This window comes from Callithrix jacchus, chromosome 1, assembly GCF_049354715.1.
Source record: "Callithrix jacchus isolate 240 chromosome 1, calJac240_pri, whole genome shotgun sequence".
In the NCBI taxonomy this organism is placed as follows: domain Eukaryota; kingdom Metazoa; phylum Chordata; class Mammalia; order Primates; family Cebidae; genus Callithrix; species Callithrix jacchus.
The window spans coordinates 184,080,556-184,094,749 of record NC_133502.1 but is presented as its reverse complement, the minus strand read 5'-3'; the positions used below and the strand labels follow the sequence as shown (position 1 = coordinate 184,094,749).

At 50.1% G+C, this 14,194-nt stretch overlaps 2 protein-coding genes across 2 annotated transcripts in view; both read right to left on the bottom strand.

The window, feature by feature from the left end:
* The window catches only part of OBP2A (odorant binding protein 2A), a 194,255-nt gene that overhangs the window by 149,794 nt on the left and 30,267 nt on the right, over positions 1–14,194 (bottom strand). The window lies entirely within an intron of this gene.
* On the bottom strand, positions 7,039–12,883 carry LOC144576452 (glycodelin-like). Its single transcript, XM_078331500.1, has 7 exons — positions 12,742–12,883; positions 12,202–12,341; positions 11,733–11,812; positions 9,337–9,447; positions 8,215–8,319; positions 7,902–7,947; positions 7,039–7,176 (listed from the first exon to the last, which is right to left on the bottom strand). The coding sequence occupies exons 1-6, from the start codon at positions 12,835–12,837 to the stop codon at positions 7,931–7,933; spliced, it is 549 nt and encodes a 182-aa protein (XP_078187626.1). The 5' UTR covers positions 12,838–12,883; the 3' UTR covers positions 7,039–7,176; positions 7,902–7,930.

Below are 14,194 nucleotides of genomic sequence, written 5' to 3'. Positions count from 1 at the left end.
TGGGAGACGAGATCCAAGATGGCCGACCACTAACAGCTCAGGATTGTAGCTCCCAGTGAAAGCTCAGAGAACGAGACGACGCCACATCATTAGACGAATTTTCGTCACTCACCGATTAGCCGATTCCCAGTGGAGGAGCCCCACGGGTCGCCAGCGCGACTCTTGTGGCTGCCGCAGCGGTTTTGCCGGCGTCTCGGCGCAGCAGCTCTTCACGCAGAGCCAACGGGACTGCTTCCCCTACTGACCGGAGTTTGGAGCTCCAGGAAGTCAGAGCCGCTTGTTGCGGACTCAAGAGGGAAGCCAGACCAGAGATTCCCGGGCAGAAGAGCACCATCAGTCTTATCGCTATTTAGGCTGCCACAGTGGGTTGCTCGGATCCCAGCACTGGGAATCAATAAGTCGGACGTCGACTCAGAAAACTAATTAGAAAGGCGGTTCATTTACAATGAAGGGAAAAAAACAGCCTAAGAAGGCCGAGTATACTCAAAATCAGAACCCATCAGCAACCGAACAAGCCCTGATGGAAAAGGACTCATCAGCAACCGAACAAGCCCTGATGGAAGAGGACTCATCAGTAACGGAACAAGCCCTGATGGAAAAGGACTGTGTTCCATTATCTGAAGTAGGCTTTAAAAGGTGGATGATAAGAAACTTCTGGGAGTTAAAGGAACTTGTTCTAACCCAATGTAAAGAAACTAAGAACTTGGAAAAAAGATTAGATGAAATGTTGAAAAGAATAGACAATATAGAGAGGAATACAAATGAACTTATGGAGTTGAAAAATACAACACGAGAACTCAGTGAAATATGTACAAGCTTAAACAGCCGAATGGATCAAGCAGAAGAAAGGGTATCAGAGGTAGAAGACCAACTTAATGAAACAAAACGACAAGACAAGAATAGAGAAAAAAGGATAAAAAGGAATGAGCAAAGTCTCCAAGCAATATGGGACTATGTGAAAAGACCTAATATACGCTTGATTGGTGTACCTGAATGTGAGGGAGAGAATGAAGTCAAGCTGGAAAATACTCTCCAGGACATTATCCAGGAAAATTTTCCTAATTTAGCAAAGCAGGACACTATTCAACCCCAGGCAATACAGAGAACACCACAAAGATATTCCTCAAGAAGACCAACCCCAAGGCACATAATCATTAGATTCACCAAGATCGAAATGAAGGAGAAAATATTAAGGGCAGCCAGAGAGAAAGATCAAGTCACCCATAAAGGTAAGCCTATTAGGCTTACAGCAGATCTCTCAACGGAAACCCTACAAGCTAGAAGAGAGTGGGGGCCAATATTCAATATACTTAATCAACAGAACTTTCAGCCCAGAATTTCATATCCTGCCAATTTAAGCTTTACATTTGAAGGAAAAATAAAATCTTTTAGGAACAAGCAAGTACTCAGAGATTTTATTACCACTAGGCCTGCTTTACAAGAACTTCTAAACGAAGCATTATACACAGAAAGGAATAACCAGTATGACCCTTTCTAAAAATACATCAAAAAGTAAAGAGCATTAACATAAAGAAGAATTTTTATCAACGAAAGGACAAAATAACCAGTTAACAACAAATGGCAGCAACCCTAAATTTAAATCGACCAAATCTCCCAATCAAAAGATACAGACAAAATCTAACGGTATATCCAAAGATATACATAGACTGAAAATAAAGGGTTGGAAAAAAAAAAAACAAAAACGTACCAACCAAATGGAGAGCAAAAATAAATAAATAACAAGCAGGAGTTGCAATTTTCACATTTGACAAAATAGATTTCAAAGCTACAAGGATACAAGGGTAAGAGGATTAATGTAATAATAAGAGATCTTAACACCCAGATACATAAGACCCATAATGAGATTTAGATTCAATGAGACAACAAATTGATAACGATACCCGGGACTGGAACTAAGATCCAGAACAAATAAACTCAATAGAGCTCTCCATGTTAAACACACAAAATATATATTATCCACAAAATCTAACGATATATCTGAAGATATACAAAGACTCAAAACAAGGGGATGGAAAAAAACTCACCAACCAAATGGAGAGCAAAAATAAATAAATAAAAAGCAGGAGTTGTAATTCTCACACTTAATAAAATAAATTTCAAAGCTACAAGGATGCAAGGGTAAAAGGATTAATGTAATAATAAGAGATCTTAACACCCAGATACATAAGACACATAATGAGATTTAGATTCAACGCGACAACAAATTGATAACGATATCCAGGACTTGAACTCAGAGCCAGAACAAATAAACACAATAGAGGTCCCCATTTTAAACACATAAAATATGCATTAACCACTTTAAACACTCAAAATATTGATCGGCCATTATTGAAACCCATTTTCTTTTTTTCCCCTTCTTTTTCTCTTTTTCCCTAAAAAAAAAAAAAAAAAAAAAAAAAAACAGGGACATTGCTTGATGTGCCTCCTAGATGGCTCCCCTTCAGCCCCATCTGTTGAACTCTGTTTTGCTGATAATGGATACACAGTGGATGGATGGATGGATGAATGGGTAAATGGATGGATAATTGGATGGAATTAATAAATGGATAAATGATCGATGGGTAGATGGATGAATGATTGGATAAAATAAATGAATGGATGGATGGATGGATGAAGGGATGATGGATGGATGGGTGGATAGATGGATGGGTGGATGGATGGGCAGATGAATGGATGGGTAGACATATAATTAGATGGAATAAGTGAATGAGTGGATGGATAGATGGATGGGTGGATGTATAGATGATGTGTGGAATTGAGGCAGGAAAATGGAAGTTGAATAAAGGTCAGAATGAGTAAAAGTAGAGAGCAGAAACAAGGCAAAGGGGTGGGTGAGCAAGAAGCAAGACAGGAGACAGGAGCTGAGGAGCCAAAGTGAAAGTAAGATGAAAGGTGAAGAAGAGACTCCATGGCCAGCAAGATCTGAACCAAATCAGTAAGGGGGACCACCTCAAAGATAGGCATGCACAGTAGAGAGAAAAGGTGTCATTATCGTGACCCCATATGATAGTCAGCTCAGTGAAGCTCATGCATATGGACTGCATATCATTCATGTACTTAAAATCATGGGATAGAGGCAATGAGTGACTGCACAGGGCCAAAGTAACTAAGCGACCAACCTATTAATCAAAAGACAGGCATTGGCTGAAGATCAGGCAGCCTTGGGAAGAAAAGAAAAGGAAACACATTAAAAGACTCAAAGTATGCCAAACGAATGCTGATCTTATCTTGCGGAGGACAACCCACTCTCCCCTCTGTCAGAGTGCTACTGTGCTTAATACATTTTTGCTGCTTGCTTTGCTATTTGTGTGTGCCAGGTCAAATTCTTTGTTCAGAACACCAAGAGCCTGGAACTGCACAGCACCATCCGGTAACAGAATGAACAGGTGGATGAATGGATGATTGGATGGAATGGATGGGTAGATGAATAGATGGATGGATGGATGGGCAGATGGATAGATGGTGGATGGATGGTGGATGGGTAGTGGATAGGTGGTGGGTGGATGGATGAATAGTTAGATGATTGGGTGGATGGATGGACAGACGGATGGATGGTGGTTGGGGTAGACAGATGGTAGATGGATGGATGGATGTGTAGATGGATGGGTGAATACTTGGATATAATGGATGTTATAGACTGATGTATGGATAAATGGATGGGTGGAGGGATGGACGAATGGTGGATGGTTTCATTAGCTCATATGGAATATAGGTCATTTGTCTTCTCACTTTCATGACTTCTCCAGGTTGCCAAGGTATTTTCGTGTTCAGTGTCACTTTTGACTCCTCCAATGGCTTCCATTCCTTCCAATTATCCATCCATCCACCACCCAGCCATCCATCCACCCATCCATCCATCACCCATCCATCCATCCACCCATTCATCCATCCATCTACCCAGGCACCATCCATCCACCACCCATCCATCCATCCATCTACCCAGGCACCATTCATCTACCACCCATCCATCCATCCCCCCATCCACCTATCCATCCATCCACTCATCCATCCATCCACCCATCCATTCATCCATCTACCCAGGCACCATCTATCCACCACCCATCCATCCATCCCCCATCCACCTATCCATTCATCCACCCATCCATCCATCACCCATTCATCCATCCATCCACCCATCCACACATCCATCCATCACCCATCCATCCATCTACCCAGGCACCATCCATCCACCACCCGTCCATCCATCCACCCATCCATTCACCACCCATCCATCCATTTGTCCATCCACCACCCATCCATCCCTCCATCCATCCACCCATCCATCCACCACCCACCCATCCATTCATCCATCCACCACCCATCCATTCACCACCCATCCATCCCTCCATCCATCCACCCATCCACCCATCCACCCATCTACTACCCATCCATTCACCACCCATCCATCCATCCATCCATCCATCCATCCATCATTCCTTCTCTCAAACACCATTTTTTGGTGCCATGTGACCTGTTTTTGTAGAGACAGGTTTTGACCATATTGGCCAGGCTGGTCTCAAACTCTTGGCCTTAGGTGATCCACCTGCCTTGGCCTCCCAGAGTGCTGGGATTACAGGCATGAGTCGCTGTACCCAGCCTTTTCATATCTTTAATAGAGACGGGGTTTCACCATGTTGGCCAGGCAGGTCCTGAACCCCTGGCCTCAGAGGATCCGCCTGCCTTGGCCCCCAAAAGTGCTGAGATTACCAGTGTGAGCCACCATGCCAAGCCACAAACAATATTAAGCAAAAAATTTAGACATGGCTGGAGACCCAACAAAAGACATGAGCAAAAAAAGACGTATTGCAATTATGGGTAGAAAATTCCATGGAGATGTAAATTCTCCCTAAATCAAGCTATAATGTAATGCAATTCCATAAAAACATCAACCAGATTTCTCACCAATTTAGTCTACAGTACATTTGAAGATAGAAATAAATCAGCATAAGAAAATTGTGATAAAAGAATAACAAGGAGAAACCCAAACCAGATGTTAGGGATAAGGTGATGAAAACACGTGGTTGTGGCATATAAGAAACACGCCAGTAGGAGAGAATTTCGAGCCTGTACACATCTCGTCTGAATGCCCATGAGCATCAGGCTTGTGAGAAGACACCGGGGCTGACACGCGGTGCTGGGAGACTGGAGGGCACCTGGGAAATGTAGTTTGAATCTTAACTCCTGACTCAAATGAACTCCTGATGAAACCATAAAAATGCTAGGAAGACCATTATTTTAATTTTAGAAGATGAACCCAAGAAAGTGAGAAGTCAAAAGTGACACTGAACATGAAAATACCTTGGCAACCTGGAGAAGTCATGAAAGTGAGAAGACAGATGACCTTTCCAAGATGAACCCAAAGCATCTGAGACAGGTCTCAATCAATTTAGAAAGTGTATTTTGCCAAGATTAAGCACGCACCTGAGACACAGCCTCAGGAGGTCCTGACAACATGTGCCCAAGGTGGTCGGGGTGCCATATGTTTTATCCCTTTTAGAAGATGGCAGACGTCAATCAATTTCTGTAAGAGTTACATTGGTTCCATCTAGAAGTGTGGGACAACTCGAGGTTGGGGGGCTTCCAGGTTATTGGTAGATTTAAACATATTCTGATTGGCGATTGGTTGAATGAGTTATTATTTATAGAAAGGAATGTCTGGCTTACGATAAGAGGTTGTGGAGGCCAAAGTTTTCTCCTGCAGATGAAGACTCCGGATAGCAGGCTTCAGAGAGAATAGGTTGTAAATGTTTCCTATCAGACTCAAGGTCTGTGTTGACCTCACTCTGTCGCCCAGGCTGGAGTGCAGTGGCACGATCTCAGCTCACTGCAACCTCCACCTCCTGGGTTCAAGCAATTCTCCTGCCTCGGCCTCCAGAGTAGCTGGGATTACAGGTCATCTATGAACACAACAGCTAATTTTTTAATATTCAGTACAGATGGGGGTTTCACCACATTGGCCAGGCTGACCTCAGGTGATCTGCCCGCCTTGGCCTCCCAAAATGCTGGGGTGACAGGTGACAACCACTGTGCCTGGGTGAAAATGGCCTGTTTGCGACACAGACAGCACGGAAGTTCCTTAGTTCTATATGAGCGATACTTACTCCTGGCAGGGGCTGGTTTTGCGGTACTGTCTCTTGCGGGTTTTGATGGAGATGTTTTCCCAGCATTATAAATGAGTGTAGAGGCTTTGCCTACTCCCCACGCCTGGGACTGTTCATGTTGTCTGGTTTCCTCTGTTCCCAAAAGGAGCAGGAGACCCCTTGCCTGGCCGCTCTGGATGTTGGTGGCCGGGCTGGGACACAGACCTCTGGCCGTGCCTTTCTGTCTGCCTGCCTGCCTGCCTTGGGAAGGGGCCTGACCGAGTTACTTCATCTCTAGCCTTCTCTGATCTGTTTTGGACACTTACATTTGTCCTGAAATCATCCATTTTGGTTTTTAAAAAATATATTGTGGGTCAGACACCAAACCCCTTAAGATTCTTTTCATCAGTTTCCTCTCAATGTGGGGTCATTGACAGTTGCTGGCATTTTTTTCTCCAGGTGTTTCTGACAGGTGAGCTAAATCCCACCATGCCCACCCCCTCCCCACCGTGGGGCACAGGTGCAGGAACTTGATAAGTTTCTCTGATTTTGTCATTTTTGCTTTGATTTTTTAAATTCTGTTTTCTTACTTTCCTTATTTTAATGATTTTTTCTAACAGGAGCTGGAAACAGATGATTGACTTGAACCCCTTCTTGCTAACCTATTTCAGTATTAAGACTACGAGTTTCCTCTGGGCTCATTGATTCCGATAGTCATTTCACAGATCTTTCATCCTGTAGATAAGAAACTTGAGGTATTTTCTCCAGCAGACGCTGCCCCTGGGATTGCAGCAGCTCTCGGTGGGCTGGGCCCGCCCCACGGCCCCGGTCCTTGAATCCCACACCCAGCAGTGATTGCGGTCCAGGCAGAGCATGTTGTATGGGTTTATTAATCATCTCTGCCAGACACGGTCCCCAGGGAGCAGCCTCCCCACACCCGAGGTGCAGGTGCGCAGCAGGAAGGGACCGGAACACGGTGGCCACGTCGTCATCTTCTGCACCGTGGACATTCTTTGAAAGGGCAGGAGGAGGTCGTACAATGCTGGAGGTGTGGCTGGGCAGGGGTCTGGTCTTCCTGGAGGCAGAGGCGAGCTGTTGAGTCTCACGGGTCACTTAAGTAGAGGAAGGAGGGGCAGGGTGCGGCGGGGAGTCCTGGAAGGACGTGGGTGGGCTCAAGGACACCCCCTTAAAAATGTGGCCCTGAAATCCCAGCACTTTGGGAGGCTGAGGCCGGCAGATCACGAAGTCAAGAGATTGAGACCATCCTGGCCAGCATGGTAAAACCCTGTATCTACTAAAAATACAAAAATTAGATTGTCATGGTGGCAGGTGCCTGTAGTCTCAGCTACTTGAGAGGCTAGGGCAGGAGCCTTGAACCCAGGAGGCGGAGGTTGCAGTGAGCCAAGATCGCACCATTCCACTCCAGCTTGGCGACAGAGTGAGACTCTGTCTCAAAAAAAAAAAAAAAAGTGGCACCAAGACCTGCCTGTTCCCAGCTTCTCATGCCCTCCCATGTGACCATCCTCCCTCCTCCTCCTCCAGCCTCACCACTTCCAATCAACACCCCAACCCCCCAAAAAGCATGAGGTTTGACTGCAGGGCACAAGCTGGTGACTTGTACGACGCCTGCAAGACACAGGCTGGGCTCATGGACAGGGACGTCAGCAACGTGGCTTTCTGGAATCACAAGACCAGACCCCAGCTCATTCCTTCAGGCTCAGCCCTGAACTGGACACAGTGGGGTCATTCCCAGGGGCCCAGAGAGGCAGCCCCAGGCTGTGGGCGAGGCAGATACATTACCCAGCAGGCAGGACCAGGCAGGAGCTCTCCTAGACAGGGCAGGGCTCTGTGGGAGGAGAGGGGGCAGTGGGGGCATCAGAGAGAGAAGAGACAGCTGGGGACACAGCAGCCCCAGGGCCAGAGCGGGGGTGGGAGGATGATGGGAGGGGGCGGGACCCCACCCCAGGGTGGCTCTGCACCCCAGGAGGCAGGGGGAGAACTGGGGAGGGGCCAAGGAGTGACCTGAGTCCTCCAGATCCTGCGGAGGGCTCCAGCTGAGAAAAAGGGGGCTTCTCCTTTAGCCCAGGCTGGGCCTGTCCTGGGCAGAGCTCACCTTCCACCTGATACCATTCCAGGAGGAACCATAACTGCACAGGCAGGGTCTTGAAAGCACGGAAGAATTCCTTCAGGACCTCATCATCTGCTTCCAGGGATCTGGCTGTGGGGGAGGCTGGCTCAGTCTTGGGACCCTGGGGTTTGGATGAGAGCTGGGGAGCTCCAGAGGCCGTGCTAAGGAGGGAGGGCAGGGAAGGAGGCCCCAGTGCTCCCAGGTCAGGCAGAGTTTGGTCTGGTGCAGGTCCCCAGGGTGGTCTCCGGGGCTCTGTCCACCTGGCCTCCAGGTTCCCGGTCCCCAGCTCCCACTCCTCAGCCAGGCCCCCTCTGCTCCACTCTGGGCAGCGCTGGGGTCCACACAGCTCAGGATGGTGTCTACAGGGTCATGGGAGCACAGTGCCCGCCTTCCCAGTGTCCGGCTCTCACCAAGCACGGCTGAGGCTGATCAAGAAGACACCTGTGTGACCCCAGAGGGAACCCTGTGCTCAGAAACACTGGGAAGGGCTGCGCCCGTGTGTCTAATTCAGCATTTCCAGCCTTAGTTTGGATAAGAACATCATAGGTTTAAGGGTCATCCAGTGAGTATTAATCTTTCCACCAAGCCCAGTCCCTTGACTGGTGACCGTCCCACTGGCCCCATATCAGCTCCCTGCTGCCCAGTTTCTGATGCAGTGTCAGAGGACTAGATACCACTGGAGAAAAACAGCCTTGACTGGCACCACGGCTCATACCTATAACATCACACCTTGGGAGGCTGAGGCAGGTGGACCACTTGAGGTCAAGAGTTGGAAAACAGCCTGACTAACATGGTGAAACCCTTTCTCTACCAAAAAAATACAAAATTTAGTCAGGCATTGCAATGTTCATCTGTAATCCCAGCTACTGGGGAGGCGGAGGTTGCAGTGAGCTGAGATAGCGCCACGGCACTCCAGCCTGGGCAACAAAATGAGAACCTGTCTCAGAAAAACAAAACAAATAAATAAACAAAAAAACCAAGAAAGAAAAACTCAGCCCCCAGGCACTGAGGTGGACTGGAAGCCAGCTGTCATCTCCCCAGGGTTCCCAGCCATGGACATAGCTGCGACCTCTCACCCATGCTGAGCTCATGCGCTGTGAGACCCACCCAGGTACTGGCACATGGTGCTCTGCTTGGGGGCGGCGGTGTCCTTCAGGCAAAGAAACAGGAATTTGTCATAATCAGTATTGAGCAGCGTAGCCTCATTCACGGCCATATCTGGGAAAGAAGAGAAGAACCAAAAGAAAGATGAAGCCTCTGTCCCAGCAGAGTCTTGTGCAGACGTGAGGAAGTCCCACCAAATAAGTGGCTTCCTTGTCTACCACCACTGTGGGCCGTGGGCCCTGCTGTGAACTGTGGCCCCTGCTGTGGGCCATGGCCAGGGAAGCCAGAGAGAAAAGGAGAGAAGAAGCAACGTGGAGGAACATGGAGCCCTGGCTGAAGGGGAGAGGCCAGGCGTGCAATGCGGAGGCAGACATGGCAGGCAGGGGGGCTCTGACCTGGACAGATTCCAATTAAGTCACTGATGGATGAGGACTCTGGGAGACCACACAGGAACAGGGCAGGGGGTAAGAAGAGGGAGAAGAAACGGACCTTGGACAGTGCCTTGATTGAGGGGAGGGCAAGCAGGGTCAGAAAGGCCTCCGGCAAGTCCCGAGCATGAGAAGCAAACTGTACTTGCTGAAAAATGTGCGCAAGACATTCCCTCTGCGCCCCTCCTTTAAATCTTTGAGGCCCATCGCCCAGGAGGGGATAAGAGACCCCAGACTCTGACCATCTCTGTCTTTTTAAAAAATAAGAATTAACAAAATAGAACAAAATGTTGCAAATTGTTATGCAGAATTCGGTGGAGCAAGGACATATGGTAGGTCCCTCTCTTTTCCTGCAAAGAGGCCTGGGAGCTCGGCCCGAGGCCAGAGTTGCAGCCCCAGAGTGAGCAAGAGGCAGCCCGGCCCATGGGAACAGCAGCCCACCTGCCCACCTGTTCCCCTGCCCAACTGTTCACCTACCCACCTGCCTACCTGTTCAGCTATGCACTTGCCCACCTACCCACCTGTTCACCAGGCCACCTGCTTAACTTACTACCTGTCCACCTGCCCATCTGTTCACCTACCCACCTGCCCACCTGTTCACCTACTTACCCATCCACCTGCCAAACTACCCACCTGTTCACCTGTCCACCTACCCTCATGTTTACCTGGGCACCTGCCCATGTACCGAACTGTTCACCTACTCACCTACCCACCTGCCTATCTACTCACCAGCTCACCTACCCATCTGTCCTTCCCACCTGTTCACCTACTCACCTGCTCACCTACACACCTGCCCACCTTCTCACCTACTCACCTGTCCACCTGTTCACCTACCTACTACCTACGTGCCCACCTGCACACCTGCTCACCTACTCACCTGCCTATTTGTTCACCTGCCCACTTGTTGACCTGCCTACCTGTTGACCTGCCCACCTATCCACCTACTCACCTGTTTACCTGCCCACCTATTCACCTACCCACCTACCCACCTGTTGACCTGCCTACTTGTTCACCTGCCCACCTATTGACCTGCCCACCTGTTCACCTGCCCACCTGTTTACCTGCCCACCTGCCCACTTATTCACCTACTCACATGTTTACCTGCCCACCTGTTCACCTACCCACCTGGCCACCTGTTCACCTGCTCACCTGCCCACCTGTTCACCTGCTCACCTACCCACCTGTTCACCTGCCTACTTGTTCACCTGCCCACCTGTTCACTGCCCACCTATTCACCTGCCCACCTGTTCGCCTGCCCACCTGTTCACCTGCCCACCTGTTTGCCTGCCCACATGTTCGCCTGCCCACCTGTTCATCTACCCACCTGTCTGCCTGCCCACCTGTTCACCTACCCACCTGTTTGCCTGCCCACATGTTCGCCTGCCCACCTGTTCATCTACCCACCTGTCTGCCTGCCCACCTGTTCACCTACCCATCTGCTCACCTGCCCACCTGTTCACCTGACCAACTCACCTACCACCTGTTCACCTAACCAACTCACCTTCCCACCTGTTCACTTACCCACCTGCTCACCTGCCCAGCTGTTCACCTACCAACCTGCTCACCTGCCCACCTGTTCACCCACCCATCTGCCTACCTGCCTGCCTACCCACCTGCTCACCTGCCCAGCTATCCATTTGCCCAACTTCTCACCTGCAGCCTCCCTGGCCTGTTGTGAGGCCAGAGTGAACAGTGCACAGACAGCACCTGTCCCCTGTGCCTGGGCACAGTGCAGACCCACGTCCAGTCACTGTCATGCCAAGAATCAGTGCTTCCCCCTTCCCCTCCAGGCAAAACATGCCTCTGGGCTCAGCATCAGGTTGAGTGGAGAAAACACTGACTCCCTGAAGCAGAGAGCTCAGACGAGACAGGCCCCATCCCCCATCCCTCAGCAGAGCTGCCTCTGGGAGACTGTGGCTAGCATGCTAGCACTGAGCCAGCCCCTGGGGTCCAGGGACCTGCTCAGTTGACCTGCACAGTTGATCCTGAAATTCTTTGGATTTTCAGTCTTCTCTGCAAGGACCTTCTTCTCAACACAGCTGTTGTTCTCCCTGAAAGGCGGTGACAGTAGAATGTGGTGACCACTTGAACTGGAGTTGCCCTCAGTGTCACCCCTCAAATCAGGTCACTGCAGGAACTTCTCTGGGTCCCAGGAGCACCACAGCCCTCAGCTGCCCAGACCTTCTCCTCAGTCTGACCTGAGGCTGCTCTGTGGGGTCAGCTGTTGACTCAGAGCCTGAGGCAGGGGCTCTGAGAGGACAGGGACCATCTGCCGCCCCGGTTTTCCAGACCACCCTCATGGAGGGGCCACAGTGAAGCTCTTGGCTGTCAGAAAACGCCCGGGGCTGAGCCCGGCTCTGCCCACCCCACCCAGTCCTGGACCCCTACAGAGAGATATTGAGTCCCCCGCCTGCCCCAGTCCTAATGACGAGGAACTCACCATCTGTGCAGAATGATCTCCAGGTTGCCCTCAGGGGTGGGCATCAGGGAAGTGATGTTGATCCTCAGAGGGGCATCCCTGGGTCCCAGGAGGGAGAGGTTGCTGCTCACCATGGCCATGAAGTGCCAGGTTCCTGCCAACTGAGGGGGCCTTCAGCTGCATGGGGGTCCCCGCCTCACTGTGGCTCTCATTGCACACCATGCAGTCAGGGCTGAGTCTAACTGGGATGGGTGCAGTGAGCACTGGATGGCCGTCTACTGTCTATCAGTCGCTGGGCTATGGAATTTCCTGTACTTAAAACCACCAGTGTGTGCTAAATCATGAGAGTTCCAAAGTGCAAATTTTGAGGGAGTCACCTGGGATGCTGGGCAACAGAAAGACCACCCTAAAGATGGAGAGCAGGGCTGAGGGGTTCCTGACATCATGGCGTCCACTCTGCACTTCCTATAGGTTTCTGAGATCCTGGGCTTCCCGCCTGCCTTCAGCTCCCACCTGCCCCAGGCCTCCCACAGTAACATGCCCCCTTCACCCGCCTCAAACCTTTGAGACCTCCAGGTCCTGCTCGGTCTGGGGGATGTCACTGGCCTGGATGCTACAGACCAGGACCATGCCCAGGGTGAGCAGGAGGCACTGCATGGCTGCGGCTGTGGGTGGCTCTGAGCTCTGGAGTGAGAGGGAGGCTGAGGCAGTGTGGGCTTGGGGTCCTTATGTAGGAGAAGGGCAGACGAGAGCCCTGCCCACAGCCTCACCATGCCATTCCTCAAACCCATGACTCATCCTCACCCCACGGACAGCTTCCTGCACTGGGACAATGGGAGGCTCTTCACTGTGTCCATGAAGGAACCTCCTCTGTGTCCAGCCAGGCAGTTCCTGGCAGGGCCTCAGGTGGGAGGGACCTAGATCAGGTCTAGGCTGGCAGGCAGTGGTGGGAGCACCTCCTGGGTCAGGGCTCCTGGACAATGTCGGGTCAGAGGCCAGCAGTGGGGACAGCTGTGCCCAGGGCAGGGGTATGGCCTGTGGGGCAGGCAGAGGGCCCGAGAGCCCCATGGCAGTCCTGGGATGCCACAGATGTCGTGCCAGTGGGTGGCTGTCTGCATGGTCTGAATCCTGATCTGCACCTTCCGCTCAGCCTTGCCCAGGTGTGCACAGCTGTGCCCCTCACACGCCAGCCTCTGGACAGGGGCTCACTGCCTGCTAGTGCTGTTCCTCTCTGACTCACAGGCAAGATGGGCTGGAAGTGGAGGACGCTGTCAGGCATCGGTGAACTTCCAGACTGTATTGTAAGCCCTTTTTCCCACAGGGAAGCGACATGGTGAAACTCCATCTCTACTAGAAATACAAAATTAGCCAGGCATAGTGGCACATGCCTGTAATCCCGGCTCCTCAGAAGGCTGAGGCAGGAGAATCACTTGAACCCAGGAGGTGGAGGTTGCAGTGAGCCAGGATCGTGCCACTGCACTCCAACCTGGGCAATGAGAGTGAAACTCTGTCTAAAAAAAAAAAGGATGAAGAGACAGGATACAAACTGGGAGAAAACATTTTAAAGTCTTATATCCGACAAAGCAACAAAGAACTAGTGTCTGGAGGATACAAAGAACGTCAGAAATTCAAGAGCAAAAATAAAACCCACTTAGAAAATGGGCAAAAACCATGAAAAAACATCTCCCCAGGAGGATCTATGGGTGGCAAATATTCACCTAAAAAGATGCTCAAATTCGCTGACCATCAAGGACGTACCAATTAAGCCACAGCGAGATATCACAGCCCAGCTGTTAGGGCAGCTAAAATGAGAAGTAGGGACCAGAGCACACAGTAAGGGTGCACAGAAAGCAGGTTTCTCCTAACACTGAGAAATACATACTTTGAGTAGCTCTAAAATGGGCCGGCAAAATGTTTAAAAAGAGGATCAAGGTATGTCAAAAAATTGTAAGACAGTGTGTGTGAAAGAGAAAGAGAAAGAGAAAGTGAAACTAAGGAAAGAAATTGTCTAATG

What these genes read in the sequence shown, in the direction of transcription:
- LOC144576452 (XM_078331500.1), bottom strand. Translation starts at nt 12,837, where the DNA reads ATGCAGTGCCTCCTGCTCACCCTGGGCATGGTCCTGGTCTGTAGCATC. An exon ending in GAGATCATTCTGCACAGATG is followed by an intron (nt 11,813 to 12,201) that starts GTGAGTTCCTCG and finishes ACCGCCTTTCAG; the next exon opens with GGAGAACAACAGCTGTGTTG. An exon ending in TTTCAGGATCAACTGTGCAG is followed by an intron (nt 9,448 to 11,732) that starts GTCAACTGAGCA and finishes CTTCTTTCCCAG; the next exon opens with ATATGGCCGTGAATGAGGCT.